Source organism: Colias croceus, chromosome 12, assembly GCF_905220415.1.
Source record: "Colias croceus chromosome 12, ilColCroc2.1".
Classification (NCBI taxonomy): domain Eukaryota; kingdom Metazoa; phylum Arthropoda; class Insecta; order Lepidoptera; family Pieridae; genus Colias; species Colias croceus.
Genome location: NC_059548.1, coordinates 6,132,165 through 6,148,902, shown reverse-complemented (window position 1 = coordinate 6,148,902; position 16,738 = coordinate 6,132,165). Strand labels below are relative to the sequence as shown.

The 16,738-nt window shown below is 37.2% G+C and overlaps 1 protein-coding gene across 1 annotated transcript in view; it reads left to right on the top strand.

The window, feature by feature from the left end:
• The first annotated feature begins 5,091 nt into the window (after window positions 1-5,091).
• LOC123696114 (dorsal-ventral patterning protein Sog) overlaps window positions 5,092-16,738 on the top strand; it is a 61,034-nt gene continuing 49,387 nt past the window's right edge. Inside the window, exon 1 of the mRNA XM_045642136.1 lies at window positions 5,092-5,369. Within this exon, the coding sequence (XP_045498092.1) occupies window positions 5,249-5,369 (121 nt within the window). The 5' untranslated portion in view covers window positions 5,092-5,248. The remainder of the gene's footprint in view (window positions 5,370-16,738) is intronic.

The window sequence follows — 16,738 nt, the reverse complement described above, 5'->3', positions numbered from 1 at the left end:
TTTATTTAGATATTTTGATACCCGAGAAAGGACATAGGCTACTTCTTTATCCCGAAAAAATGACGCAATCCCGGAAATCCCACGGGAACGGGAACAGCGCGTTTTTCTTCGCCCGCGGTTAGCATAATATTATAAATATGCTAACTTCAGAAACTACGGGCACGTACTAAAAAATATTTTGAAGGCTGCAATATCACAGTTTTAGCTTCCTGGGTGAAACCAAGTGATTTAGGTAAAGGTTTCAATTCAATAGATATTAAAATGAATACCTAAAATACCTACTCCTCCTTGGCGCAGTGGTTAACGCGTAAGCGTAGAATCGAACACGGGCGTAGCCACGGTGGGGCAGGGTGGGGCGCTTGCCCCACCCAGACTTTGACCTGGAAGGTACCTAACCAAATCTAAAAATTGAATTATCCAGGTACTAACTACTAAGCTTAATATCCGTAAGAAAATTCACACTCGATTCTCGAAAGTCGACAGTCGACACAGAAAATGAGACTAAAACATTAGTATTATTTACCTCTGCAATGACTGATTAACAAATAATTGTCATACGCCCAGCGACCAAACGGCTGAAGATAGGGACACATTTTGGATCTATTTCGTGATGTGGTAGGTGAACAATAAGGTGTTTTGAATAAGAATAATTCGAATAACGAATTACACACGAAAAAAGAAAATAGCTGAGGCTTCTATGTTACATAAACTGTAAGAAAAATGATTCTAGTACAGTTAGTTACCCCACTATTTTATCCAATTTCAATTTTGTTTTAAGTTTCACGTTCTAAAGAACGTGTCACGTGAATTACAACTCAAAAAATATGGGCCTTAGAAAAAATAACTTTTAGAAAATATTACACAGAATAAAGTGAGTGTTATAAAAAAGTTTTCAAGGTAAAGAAGATGCCATCGCAAATGCCATCGCCAATGCGTTCGCAAGCGCGTTCGCAAGCGCGTTCGCAAGCGCGTTCGCAAGCGCGTTCGCAAGAGCGTTCGCAAGCGCGTTCGCAAGCGCGTTCGCAAGCGCGTTCGCAAGCGCGTTCGCAAGCGCGTTTGCAGGCGCGTTCGCAGGCGCGATCGCAGGCGCGTTCGGAGGCGCGTTCGCAGGCGCGTTCGCAGGCGCGTTCGCAGGCGCGTTCGCAGGCGCGTTCGCAGGCGCGTTCGCAGGCGCGTTCGCAGGCGCGTTCGCAGGCGCGTTCGCAGGCGCGTTCGCAAGCGCGTTCGCAGGCGCGTTCGCAAGCGCTTTCGCAGGCGCGTTCGCAAGCGCGTTCGCAGGCGCGTTCGCAGGCGCGTTCGCAGGCGCGTTCGAAGGCGCGTTCGCAGGCGCGTTCGCAGGCGCGTTCGCAGGCGCGTTCGCAGGCGCGTTCGCAGGCGCGTTCGCAGGCGCGATCGCAGGCGCGTTCGGAGGCGCGTTCGCAGGCGCGTTCGGAGGCGCGTTCGCAGGCGCGTTCGCAGGCGCGTTCGCAGGCGCGTTCGCAGGCGCGTTCGCAGGCGCGTTCGCAGGCGCGTTCGCAGGCGCGTTCGCAGGCGCGTTCGCAAGCGCGTTCACAAGCGCGTTCGCAGGCGCGTTCGCAAGCGCGTTCGCAGGCGCGTTCGCAAGCGCTTTCGCAGGCGCGTTCGCAAGCGCTTTCGCAGGCGCGTTCGCAAGCGCGTTCGCAGGCGCGTTCGCAGGCGCGTTCGCAGGCGCGTTCGCAGGCGCGTTCGCAGGCGCGTTCGCAGGCGCGTTCGCAGGCGCGTTCGCAGGCGCGTTCGCAGGCGCGTTCGCAGGCGCGTTCGCAGGCGCGCTCGCAGGCGCGTTCGCAGGCGCGCTCGCAGGCGCGTTCGCAGGCGCGCTCGCAGGCGCGTTCGCAGGCGCGCTCGCAGGCGCGCTCGCAGGCGCGTTCGCAGGCGCGTTCGCAGGCGCGTTCGCAGGCGCGTTCGCAGGCGCGTTCGCAGGCGCGTTCGCAGGCGCGTTCGCAGGCGCGTTCGCAGGCGCGTTCGCAGGCGCGTTCGCAGGCGCGTTCGCAGGCGCGTTCGCAGGCGCGTTCGCAGGCGCGTTCGCAGGCGCGTTCGCAGGCGCGTTCGCAAGTGCGTTCGCAGGCGCGTTCGCATGCGCGTTCGCAGGCGCGTTCTCAAGCGCGTTCGCAAGCGCCCTCGCAAATGCCTTCGCAAATGCCTTCGCAAATGCCTTCGCAAATGCCTTCGCAAATGCCTTCGCAAATGCCTTCGCAAATGCCGCCGGCCGTGCCACCGGCATTTGAGGTTCGAAGACCTGGATATGACTTTGGGTACATACAGTTGCTAGTTACATATTATTTTTTTATTGTTGCCCCACCTTGAGCCCATGGCTAGCTACGCCCATGGAATCGAAGGGTCTTCGTACGATTCCCGGCTGATCCGTCCGTAAAGAAAATCGATAAGAGAAAAATTTGTATATAATGCATCTGCCCCATACCCCACATGGACCTCCTAACTCAAGTAATGTGTAAATATCCGCTCATTGTTTAATTAATCACTCTACAGTCTATATTATGATCTACAGATTTTTACAGATTTACTGTTTTTTTAATCTGTGACCAAGGGCTCAAGGTGGGGCAACAATAAAAAATAATATGTAACTAGCAACTATATACCATAGTGGGGCAAGCGCCCCACCCAGGCTACGCCCATGTCTGTGACTACTAATAATAATGTTTTAAATTTTAATAAAATACATAATATACCTATCTACCTTCCTATATCATTTTGTGTAATGTTGATTCCGTTTCCTCGAATCTTGAAAAATAAGATAATATATATATACCTAAGCTAATCTTGAAAAATAATTGAATTCAATATTCATATATGTATTGTTAGTTAACCCAAAAAAAAAAAATATTGATGCCCTTAATTAATGAGACAATATTTTTATTTAGTTTACCAACATGTTTATTAAAGGATGCGATCGGATTATATGCATATGGACAAAAAGGTATAATGGCTTTTCAAAAGATCTTAGCATCGATAACACAAATTGAGTACGGATGAACGCAATTACTTATAAATAAGTTCAGGAATATATTTTTTGTGTGATTTTGAAATCGTATATATTTTGTTAATAAAATAATCTACACTATTAAGTTCTTATCTAAAAGTAATATCTACAAATTAAGCTCTAATCTTAAAGTAATATCTGTAGTTTCTTAGAAACTCTATATTAAAGTGTGTTTTTATTTTGAGGATTTTAAATTATAGCTATATTCATTGAATAGAAGATTGACTGATCTAAAACATCTAAATAATTGAAATCGATAATATTAAGTAGGTAGGTACATAAACAGCTATATTATTACGCCATTTTGTTACACACCTCCGACATTGCTTTGTTTATCAAAATTATGCAGGAAATCAAAGTGAAATCCTTATTTGGTCAATAGTAGGATGGTTCATTAGATTTTCCAAAATTTTAGTAAATGTGAATAGATATAAAGATTTTGATCTACTCTAACATCATTCATTGTGTTCTATTTAATTTTTATACTGCTCTATTTCAATTTACATCACATACGCTCGATAAATCAATCATCGCATAATTTCAATTTCGTCGAACATTAAACGCGCCTGTACGGTGGTATACATAAAGCGATAAATTCGTGTAAAATATGCGGTAGGTATCCTACACGTAGAGATAATATATCAACCATCTGAATATCGACTGCCAACAATTTCCAAGAGCATACATCATCTCCGAGTATGTACAAAATTAAATTAGTGGATCGAAACAACAGAGGTATAATTTCTGTGAGATTAATAAGCATTGAGGCAGGATAGCGCCATCGTGTCGCGAGCAAGTGCCAGGGTAATATTTCTTAAGCTGGGAACACTATATCATTTGGAGATAGGGTTATTGAAATTAATTTTAGAAGACTAGAAGCGAAACAAAAAGGGCCGAAGATGGATAACTGCAAGTTCGCAGGCATGATGTATAGCGATTGGTTTGGTGTGGTCGTTTATAAAGTATTGCTCCAATAATAGCTCTATTTGATGCTGTACCTGATAATGAAATAATCAAAATGTCTAAGTGATTCACGTTCAACCATTACCGTATATAGATTAAAATACATAATGAATTCACCGACTAAATAAATTGATTAAACCATGATTCTAGAGTCTCTACAATTTGTTATGACAATGTTTTTTTGCAAATTACTTAATAATTATATAATATAATATTACATTTTTAAAACTCACATGTACATTTCTGTTTAAACCATCCGAGGAATTATGTGGAATATAAAGAAATACGTCTGTAACAATTTAATGCTAATGCTAAAAAAATATAAACAAATGTAAACATGATAGAGTTATGTGGTAACATCGTGGTTAGCGCCTTTATGTACGCGCTGGAGCACTGATATCAAATCATAAAATTCTACTTTTAAGGGAATTTTCAATGTTAAGTTTTGTAAATTAAATTTAACAGGAGGCTCTTTCATTTCATACAGTTCAATGTTTCACTGAACTGCAACTTCACACTTGTACCTATTTTGTTGAATAATTCATAATTTTATCTAGATCCTAGCTTATTGTTATATACCTACCTATAAAATAAAAATAGTCATTGAACGATATTGTAAGTTAAATTAAGTATTTGTGTTACGTAGCATAAACTCAAAGACATTTATGCACAGTGCTTTGGACTTTGGTGCTTATCAGATCTATGTACCTATCATTGAAAAAATATGTGTAAATTAATATCTAACTTAATTTAATAACTTTCAAAGCATGCACTTTTATATTCTCTTGCAAAAAATATCAATTATAGTAGAAAGCGATACGATCTCATAAAAATTAATTGTTATCTGTTTATTTATAATTTCACATAATTGTAACAGATTGTACGATATCGAAAAATAATAAACATGTACGTATAAGCTAGCAAGTAGAGCAGATAGAGGTACCTAATATGCAAATTGCAATAGTGCATGTGTAATCGACAATGGCGGAGGTGCAACTGGCGTGATTACGGCGGGGGCGGGCGGATGGGGCTATGCAGTTTTCCCCGCCCGCACCGTGGGCCGCGTTTTCCGAGAGGGGCCGGCCCCCGCGCCGGGAAAACGCTCTCTACTCGCCTCAGTCTGGCTCGGTCGTCGCATTACTACGACGCGTTCGAGCGCGCTTCACCCGTCACTCGCGCCTCTGCCGTACGACTCGCTTCTCGCGGCGAAAATAGTGAGCTCGGACCGGGTCCTGTTGCCCCGGTGCGAGGACAGTGGTAGGTGCCGGCATGGTGCCCGCTCTGGCGCTGCTGCTGCTTGCGCTGGCCCCTCTCGGGCCGGCCGCGGCGAGGCGACACGCTCCCGACCTGCGGGAAGATGAGCCCGCACGTCGCACCACTAGACCTGCTGGTAAGCTCTACGTAAACTCTTTACATTCCACAGCGATATAAACATACGATTTTCTAACCTAAACCGACCGCAGTGGCTTTAACTGCATAATCAATCAAATCGCATGCGATGCAAATATAGAAATTCTCGAAGTATACATAGATCGTAGAGTCGCTGGCTGCGTCCAAGAGACCGAGCTATTATATACGTATCGTTATCATAACTTCGATATCATGTCGGTGCGATAGGATAATAAAAACAATGCCACGTGAGAGCCATGATCGGATCTACTCCCTGAAACAAACTCACTGAAATGTCAAGTGATCTATTTTAGTTCCAAATACCGTTATGATACAATCTTTATCGGGCAAAGACATTTCAGCAGATATGTCACTCAAAGCTAAAATAAACATAATATCAATATCCGAATTTCTGAACTTGGAATTTGTTTTCCATTTGATAAAATACTGCTTATTTGAAGAATTAATATCTAAGGGTCATTTTATTTGTAAGTAAAAAATGTAGAGCTTGTCATGAATAAGCTAATTTTTATTATAAAAATGCTTTAGAAAATAGTTTGCGTTTAAACAGCATCTTCAAAAAAAATAAATTATTAGAAACAAAGCAATCATACCTACCAAAATAATGCCTATGTAAACAAGAAAATGAAAACTATTGCGATTTTGTCAATGCAAACGCTAAAAGCAAAACTTCTCCTGTAGACACTTATTATTCAATTTTATCAGAAATACAAAAGTATTTATATGTAACAATTTTTTATTGCACATCTGGAAATTTTTTTAAACTTATTATATTTAAATACGGTTGCCAAGAACGTGCGACGCTCTCTTCAAAGAACTTTTCATTTACTTATTCTGATGTCTGTTGAGAGAAAATATTCCTCAACAATTAAAATAATAGCTACAATTGTTATCCATCAAATGCTTTAAAAGGTAAATAATAATGTGTCTAACGTATTTAGCACACATTTTATTAATATTTTTGCTATAGCGCATTGATAATAATCCATATAGAACTATGTATTGGTGTTGTTCGTATAAACTAAGAAGGAAATTATAATAAGGACTTTTCAAAAAGCAGTACTGTTTTGTACATTATATCTATACGCAGAAATAGTAAATTTTGTTTCGTAATATCAGAGTTTGTTTGATAGTGGGATATCATACGATTTTGCAATCTTATCGTGTGAATATTGTGTGATTACTGATTACGACAAAAACGTAAATGTATTGCAAAAGATTTTCGTACTTTCAGTGCCTTTAACTTTTAAATCTTGATAGTCAATATCTTATCACCATTGTATAACATGATACAATCTGAGATTTAAGTCATTGCACAATTGTATTATGTGCGTAAAAATTTACTGTTTCTGGTTTAGCAGGCAATATTGAGGATGTATTTTTTAAATTAATTAATTTATTCTATTCTCTCGTTCACTTGAAAGAATGAAGTATATGAATAGGTATTTTTAATGTATCTTCTTTTAATTCTATGTAAATTCTTATTGGAAATATTAAACATTTTATTATAGAACTTTTTTATTATTTAATGTAGTGTTTATTTTGCGAATATGACGAGAGATTTTTAAAAATTATCTCGTCTTATCTGATTGAACTTATCGCTAAGTATGTTTTTAACAAGGCCGGTAGAGGTTTAAGGCGTGTACTACGTAAATAAAGCGTTACTTTTTATTCTTTACAATAACTGTGAGATATATATTATTAAATTCAGACTAAGTTGTATAATTATTTTTCAACTCAATGGTAAACAACACTTAATTATTTTCATTCGGTCCAAACAGTAATTTATATAATTAAAATAATTGTTCAGCACTTTTGGATTTTATTAATAATTTCTTAATTTTAAAATGCAACCTTCATGAAAGTGAAAGAATTTGTAAAATATTCAAGTCAAATATTTATTAAACATCAATGCGACCGTTACGAGTTTCACCTTGGAATTTTGCATGAATGTAACTTGGTGTTAATAAACAAAATGACAGTGGATTAAAGTTTTAAAAAATGTAACCTTGTCGACAAGGAGGCCTGTGTTATGACAATATTTCTTAATAGATGCGAAGGACGGCCGGCGGAGCGGGCGGCGACTAGCGATAGGTATAAGTGAGTCACTTTCCCGACAACTTTCATTCATTTTCCGGATCAGATTAATGTCAAGAATGTTTGCCAAAATATCTTAACGAGCGTGCCAAAATTTGTATTACCGAGAAGAGAAAAAAGCTGTCATCGTCGTCTAGACGGCCCATCCAGACGTGACGTGACAAGGAGACTTACCTGACGCTCTGTTTGTATAATCATTTTGAATGCGTTTTTAACGCTAGGAAAAGTTATACTTCCATGAGCGTTTGCGTAATCATCACAACGTAATATTATTTGTGTAAATTAAGCGGAGGACGTCGAATATATTTAAAAATACACATTTGCGCAATAATAGTCCTAGCCATACTATAAATGTAGAGCCCGTGGTAGAGCTGAGTTTGTTTGTTTGATTGAACGCGCTAATCGCGGGAACTCATGATGTGAATTGGAAAATTGATGGTCCATGTATCTAGGAAAGCTTGTTGAGAATAAATGTTCCAACACGCTAAGATCAAGCTTATCTGCTTCGGGAGAGGCGAAGTAATGAAACTGTTGCAAAGTTTTCCTTTCTTAGACGTTTCGTTGCGTGCGCTGCGTTCCAATATTTATTTTTCCTCAAAATTTAACAATGGGCTAAAAAAGATATTTAAAAAAAAAACACATTTTAAACACTTTGAAATTTTTCAATATTAGGTGGTTTGGCATTTTATTGAGTGACTATAATAATATACAGTTCCATCGAGAAGTTAACAACAAATTATAAAGAGTACGTATTATTAATTGTTTTTTAATGAGTAGTAGCCAATATGTGTTATAGACGTGAAGTTTTTAACAAACGCTCCTTTTATTAGGTTAAATTGCTGTATGTTGGAAATGTAGCATACGTTTTTATCCATATGAAGTATAAAAACCATTTATATATTATGTAAATTCCTAATTGATCGCTGAGTCATCAATTGTTTTTGGTTAAATTATTGATGTTTACGAGATGATCTTGTAACCCGTAGTTGTGTTGCTAATAATATGTTAATTATTACTGTCGCCGATATCGGTTTTACAAATTACATTCTTATCTCTTCGTTTTGTTTTTTTATACGTTGACACTTCGAACTTTTAATGAATGAAATCAATAGTTTACCATTAGGTACAATTGTCTTGTAGCATAGAAAAACCGCAGAAACCGCATGTAAATCTATCGTCTAGTGTTATTTACTCCCTCGGGATTTATTAAATTGCATGAAATTTAAACAGAAGCATTAAAAACCAAAATTATCAGACATCTTTTCTTTCAAGTTGATTATATCTGAACAATGTACATAAAGTGAATACGTGCAAACGAAACATTTAGCGAATATCGTTATAAATTTTTTCTGAACACTGCATATTATGTTGTTACTACACGGGTTGTAAAACACGTTAAAATTACTCGCTCATGTGATATTTTTAGTTTTACCTTTATATTATTATGTCTTGTTGCTTGATGTTAACCACAAAATTATGATGGGTTGGTGTTTTAAATTTTAATTAAAGTTTTTTTTGATTCCATAAGATACTTGAATTAAATCTTATAAATTCACATACTTACGGTTTTTAATGTGTGGAATCATTTTAAATATTTAAGAGAACGAAAATGTATTCGAACTCTGTACTTCCTAAAAAAAATATTTGGAAGAGCAAGTAGCACGTTCGAATGCTCATATTCTTCAGGAATTGAAAAAAGTATAAAACCATATTTGATATTCCTTCCTTTCCGACCTTCTAACGTAAATAATGGTTAACTTCTTATATTCTACCTATATTGCTAGCAAATCGGTATTCACCAACATAAAGTAATGATGGCTGATTTCTATAATGATAATAGACGTGTGGAATGTGTCACTACATAATAAAATACATAACCTCACATGTATACGTATAATTGAGTACAAGAATAATTCTAATTTGTGGAATATTTATGCGTTTTATTATACAAGATTGTTTGTGTTGTGTGACCGCGCATCGTGCAAGGAATGAAAATGCGCCGGTCTTCTGATTATTGCGCGACATTGTATATCGTAAGTAATTGTAATACTCGTGGGTAACCGTTCACCTACATATATTTGTTTATATTATTTTAACACTATTGTCTACTTCATTAAACAAGCCGACCACGCTCGATGTAAACACGTTATTTTATAATATGCAACGAGTGAGATATTTTTGTCATATAGCTATTTATCATGTTCCATATTTATGATTTAGATTTAAAATTAAAAGTTTTATCATTACATCATTAATGTTAATAGGTTAGGGCCATAATAATATTTTGTAAAAATGTATAATAAAGCGCTGTATTTTTATTCATATTATCATTGATATTATTATTCATAAGATATATAGAAATACCTAAATCATTGTCGAGCTTCTGATTATCGCATATATTTTAACTATATGACTTATGGTTTCATTTTTCTCAAAGTAAACAGTTATGAAGAGTAAAACGTTTGCAGCGAAACATTACAGTCCCATTGTGTTCAAAACAATGAAGTTAAACGAGCGGCTAATTGAGGAAGATAATTCGTAAGTGCGATTAAAAATGATACAATCGTTGCATAGCGTCAAATGCATATCGTAAATCGTGAGTGTTGCGTTGTGCCGGCGAAATGTAGCAGGACACTTATGTCCAATTCAGTCGTTGGTTCATTGCCCCGTTCGTAACAAACGATGCGGCATGTGACGTCACGGCATGTGCAATGCACTCAAATTGCAACGAGATGAGTGTGAAGTACATCAGTCGCGTGTTATCAAGGACGCTTCTTGAGATGCGACGTCTTCGGAGTTCGGAGTTACTCATAGATCAGTATTGGCAAACGGCGCCACAGAACGACGCGACGGACAGATACCTACTATTTTGTTTGATGTTCAGGATGTAACTAGAAATAAGCGGTGATCTCTGTACTTTATCTTGCATAAGATATAAAAGCTCTTGAAATTTAATATTACAATAAGTATAGTATAGAAACGGTTAGCTTCGCCTTCTAACGGTGGAAAACAGTAGAGTTAGGTAAAGTTATCAATACATGAAATTACTGCGTAAAAACAAAACATAGAAAATATAATTCCTGCCTGGCAAACTATAACTAGTAGTAAACGCAATTATTTACTGACTGGCAGTCTGTTTATTTTATAATTAAGAAGTTGAGTCTACGAATGGTTTTTTACGAATGGTTGTTTCTAATATTTAATTTAACGTGGCTTATTATCAGAGAGCTAATTGAAATGACCACTGCCGTATGTTCTCACTAAATATTAGTGCACTCAATTACCGCCCAACAACTCGCTTCCATGAAATTAATCGAGGTCAAAGAATTTGAGTGCATACATCTCAATTAAAGTGGACGCTTGTTACATATGAATAAGCAACATTCTAAAACGTATTCAATTTGTTAAACACACTAACAATAGGTTTTTTATTCATGTCGATTCGGTTCGTTTGATTCTGTGTTATTCGTAATCGCTTCGCGCCCATCGTATTCGGACAATAGGCATTAATTTTGAAAAACGCGAGATAGGAATGTCGTCGGCGCAGATTCGAGCAGGTAGAATTTTTAGCGCCTTTATGATCAGATCCTGGCGTGTCATAAGCCACCCACGGGTTCTAATTAAGCCGGTAGCCAACAAAGGCGCCGGGCTGACCATAACGCTGTCGGATTATGCGGCGCGAGAGACGGGTCGTCGGCCTTAGGTGCCCTCGCGTGCTACAATTGCATACAATACGCCCCCGCGCGACCCGACAAACCAAAAAGTTAGAAATGTGTGGCACGTCGAGATGCCTCACCCGCGATACCATCTCGCCCATCTACCGATCCCCAGACGCACCTACGGCCAATCGAACCGAACGTGTTGTAACCAGAGATTCGGAGTACATCCGCCCGTTGAGATGCAGGCGCCTGATTTTAATTAGATGTGTAAAGTTGCGGTGAATTATTGCGCTCCTTAAAGAATTTTGTCGCCTCGATGTATACCGAGAATCGGTAATGCGGCCCGAAAGATCGAATTTATTTTATGGAGTATTTCGGCTCCGCACTGATGTTCGGGAACGTTAAAGTAGTTTGGTCGATTATTATCTTTATCTGAGATTCGAATCCGAGATAAGGCAGTTTTGTGCGGGTCGCGAGTGAGTTACGGAGTGCCACCTACGTGCCGCTCGGTCGCCGGCTCGTTATGAACTTGAATTAAATGAATGACGCATGTATGAATGGAGAGGCAATGAATGTGAGTCGGAAGCGCGAACGGTGTTTCAGCACGCTAGCCCATCGGCCGGCACACGTGCATCCGCCCTGCTAACGCGATGCGCTCACACCGCGACCCTACACAACACACAGCAACACATGCTAAATTGTATTCTATGTTATATTCTATATTATCACTATGTTATATTTATTCTATATTATCACGATTGTCTCGAATATTCAACACATGAAGCTAAAAAGAATACGTAAACAAATGTTGTTATAACGAATGAAAGGCGAAAATTAACACGACCACTGCGAGCTGCGTAATAAAATGTCAAGTAGTGTAAAAAAATGTGATTAAGCGTTTTCATTTTCATTGTGCATATAAAATGCATCGCAACATTTATAACATTAAAAAATAATGACCGACCGATCATAAAATTATATGTTATTGTGAAGTTGTCATTGTTATGAAATAACGTTGAAGAAAATGCGGTTCTCATGGTAAAAGGACACCTTGATGCAGATTAATGCATTCAGTACGGCACGTAAGTATGAGTTGTCACAATGTCGTTCACCTGCGTAGTTGAAAACTTTATGACATATAACTTTTAAAGGGACACTTATGATAAGCGATCATAAGTCGCTTTGAAAGGATCGTTTGCGTGGGCATGTTTAAATGTCCCATTACTATTATAGCTTTTGTCTTACATCAATTATATTATTCATAGGCAAGGGCTTCGCTTTGTTTTACATTCTTAACAATAAATGTGCGGTTTATTACTTACAAAGTTTTTATTATAATGTTAGAAATCATAGGGGAATGCGGTTTAAGTAAGTTGAAAGTTATAAAAACGCAATGCGGTTATAAGCAAGTGATTCATTAAAGAATAAGTCTTCATACTTCATCCTTTGATGATTATTGCTTTTTTTAAATGATTCTCATTCCCTTGAAAGTGTTTCTATCAAATATAGTTACCTAATTGTCTCGTATCTCGATCTATTCTTTATCCGTGGATCTTATAATCATCAAACACTATGCATTAGTTTCTTTTGTGATGTGTTTTGTTTGATAAATATTCAGCTTTATTTTTTAGTATCAAAGGATGATTAGCAAAATCACTGATGGCTTCTTTTATTGGATCCACGACAGTTTTTGAGGTCTATTAAATGTATGTTTATGCAATTTATGAAAAACTGAATTTACATATTGTAAAGATTGATATTATAATGCGGTTAGATAAAACATTTATTTATTGCAACAACGTTTTTTTATCGCTATTTTAAATAGGAATTGATACCTCTGGTTACGAAAGCTTTTTCTACAGAGAAGAGTTGCTGGCAAGAAACTGTGTATTTCCTCCATAAAGCCCACTAGTCCTCATAAATACCTAATAATACCTTCGATATTGTATTTTAAATATATAAATATATAAAACAATACACAACTTCGGAGAATAAACTGTTTCATTATGCGATTATAATATAATTCAGTCGATTAGTTTATCAATCATTATACATAGGTGGGTACAATAATCGAACCAATCGGTATCGATCTGTAGGTAAATATTTATACAGTCATTTATTATACAATTTAGATTATAGATTTTACTCGTAATATGTATAGGTCTTGGTGTTGTTACAATAGTGGAAGGCAAAGCGAATATCTGGAAAAATTATACAGGGTTACTTGTAAAACACCAGCGACCTCGCAGGACAAGATAGCTAACATCATAAGTAACAACATTTGTTCTACGACTTTTGATAATTTGTTAGATTTTATTTTCATACAAAAATAAATATTAATTTAATTTTCCGCCTGAATATTATAAACTCTACGCGCATCCCAAAAATTACGTAAACAAGAAGCGAAGGAGAGGGGGAAGGGGGCGTCGCGTCGTCCTTTCGATAATGAATAGAACATAGACTTACAAATGTTAGGAGAGTACAAATAAGGCTTAAATTAAATCATTTAAAAATAATTTATTGCGTTATGCCAAAAGTCGTAGAACAATTAATGTTGTTACTTAACAGAGCTATCCTGTCGCGAGGTTGCTGGTGTTTTACAAGTAACCCTGTATAAAGTATAAGGAAATTTCGTGGCACTCGTAGTATAAATCTATCTAGGATTTCTTATGGTCACAACTTCGTGAAATATACTTTTTGCTGGTAATTCTATACATATAATAAATCTGTAGAAGGGTCAATTCTGTACATTGAAAATATTGAAAAAATAAATAGCAGGGGGTTTTACTGGATCGATACCAAACCCAAATATGTGATTAAAAAAATTTTTGTCTGTCTGTCTGTCTGTCTGTCTGTCTGTATGTGAAGACATCACGTGAAAACTAATGGTTCGATTTCGATGAAATTTTGTATAATTATACCTTATTATCCTGGGCGTAAAATAGGATACTTTTTATCCTGGAAAAATACGTAGAATAAAAATTAAATGAATTTTTCAGTTTTATCCAAAGACGTTGTTCTGTAGAACCGCGAACACACGTTGCGTATTATTATAGGCCTAGCCGTATTTGGGTCCTATAGATATTAATAAGATGTCATTGTCAGAGTTAATCAAAATGGAGAAATAAACCATCCACGCGAAGACCGACACCCGCGCGGACGGAGTCGCGGGCGGAAGCTAGTCTATAATATAAAAATGAATCCCAAAATGGCTGAACCGATTTTGTTAATTCTTTTTTTATTATTCCTTGAAGTAAGAGGATGGTTCTTACGTAGAGAAAACGTAAATATGTAGGTACCACGGGCGAAGCCGGGGCGGACTGCTAGTAATCAAAATATTTTGTTTTTGGTAAGAAATTATTTTATGTAGAAGTACCTAAATAATGAAACTGCAAGAATAAAAAGAAAATAATTTTCATTGTATCCTAAAATTGGTATTTTAATTCGGTGATCTATATTTAATTAAAATATGAATTCAAAACGATGGTTTGTGCATTATTATGCGAATGTTGTCTACGATTGTATCGGCGTGGCTCGGTGTCAGGTGGCGGGCGGAACCGCGGGGCGGAGCGGTATTGTTTGCGATCTTGCGTATGTTTACGTAATTAAAGCATGCTATTGCGTTAATGAATCATTTTCCGCTGGAATATTTTGCTCTACATACCTTTTGGCACACCGAATCGGTTTGTTCACGTGACACATATCAGATTTTTAACAGTTAAGATTGTTTATTGATATCATTTTGTAGTGTAAACTTCCCTCAGCAAAGTACAGGAGAAAAATGTAATAGCGTATGAGTGTGGATATAAAAAGTAGAGATGGAAAGTGGCGTTATGTTATTTAGATGAATTATTTATCAAGTCTCATGTGCTCATGAGCGCCTTCCATTCAAAATAATTTATAATTACTGATTTTGTACACAAAATTAAATTAATCTAGATTTAGGGGTTATATCCATTGTTTCTGATATTTTTGCGCAGATTGAGATGTTGCATACCTACTCGTGTGATTAGTTCATAGTATTTTGAAGAAGTATGATTAAGAACTACATGAACGCAGGTGTGGATCGATAGGTAGTTGTTTATTACTGTAATATTGCATAAATTAGTAATAAGTTATGATAATTACGATTCCTATTATTTGTTTTACATAATTGATTGTTATAAAGAAATTGTGTGCTGAAGAAAAACATCATCTACATATTCTTACCATTTATTATAGCTATATATAAAGTTGAAATATAAATGCAAAGTTTATAGTATTGATTTCCCTCTCGTATAATGTTTCTTATTGTAAATGTGATCGTCCTGCTACACTGAACATCATGCTATATTGTTACAGAGACAATTCAATGCCATCTCTATTTTCATTAAATAATACTTATATACACGTTGAGAGGAAAATTTTATGTATGAATTTAGTATATCCATGCTAATATTATAAATGCGAATCAATCACGCCTAAACTACTGAACGAATTTTCATGAAATGTGGTATGGAGATATTTTGATACCCGAGAAAGGACATAGACTACTTTTATCCCGGGAAAATGACGCAATCCCGGAAATCCCACGGGAACGGGAACTATGCGGGTTTTTCTTTGACTGCGCGGGCGAAGCCGCGGCCGGAAACCTAGTTTAGAATAATTTTATAAATAATTGGCGTATTAATTATTGGACACTTGAAAAGTCTTCAGAATCAAGAATTTTCCCGACTTGTATCTATTAAATATGCGAATTGTTTGTTATGTTTCCTAAGGTTTATTTCATCAACTTGTTATTGATTAGTATCTGCTACGCTGCTTATTAAATATTTACTTGTCTACTGAACCCTTTTTATAATTTTTTTAGACTACTATAATTTTTTTGTGTTTCTGTAAATACAAAATCATAAAATTTATTTGAAAAAGCCTAAAATTCAAATTTATAAACCAAATCAGATACGAAGTATTTACATCTATCATCCATACTTAATATTATAAATTCGAAAGTAACTCTGTCTGTCTGTCATTTACTCAATCACGCCTTAACTACTGAACCAATTTGATATAGGCTACTTTTTACCCCGGGAAATAGGATAGGTTTTATCCCGGAAATCCCACGGGAACGGGAACTATGCGGGTTTTTCTTTGACTGCGCGGGCGAAGCTGCGGGTGGAAAGCTAGTATTAAATAAATTAATAGTCAAGATAATTGATTTGCAATCACTAATGTTTTGTGTTTTTCCTTTTATGTTGACAAAGATAAAGAGCCAATTAGAAAAGTAGATATCGTCAAGGCAAATGTAGATAAAGATTAGCGATTTAATTGTACAATATTTGTATGCTCACTGCATTGGTGTCGATTATGTTTAATTTTCCCAACGCGTATTTGCAAAGTATTTCCAATTATTTGTGTTAGTAATCATCGGTATATGAAATAAAATACCTCTATACAAATATGGTGCCACTTATGATCCGGGTTCAATAAATATTTATCCATACCCAGATCGCGCCAAATGGTGCACTTACAATCACTCAGTGCGCTCCTTTTGGCGCCAAATGTCAATTTTCTAGAGATTACCCGCCGGCCAGCCTTAACAAACAGGCCTGTTGAC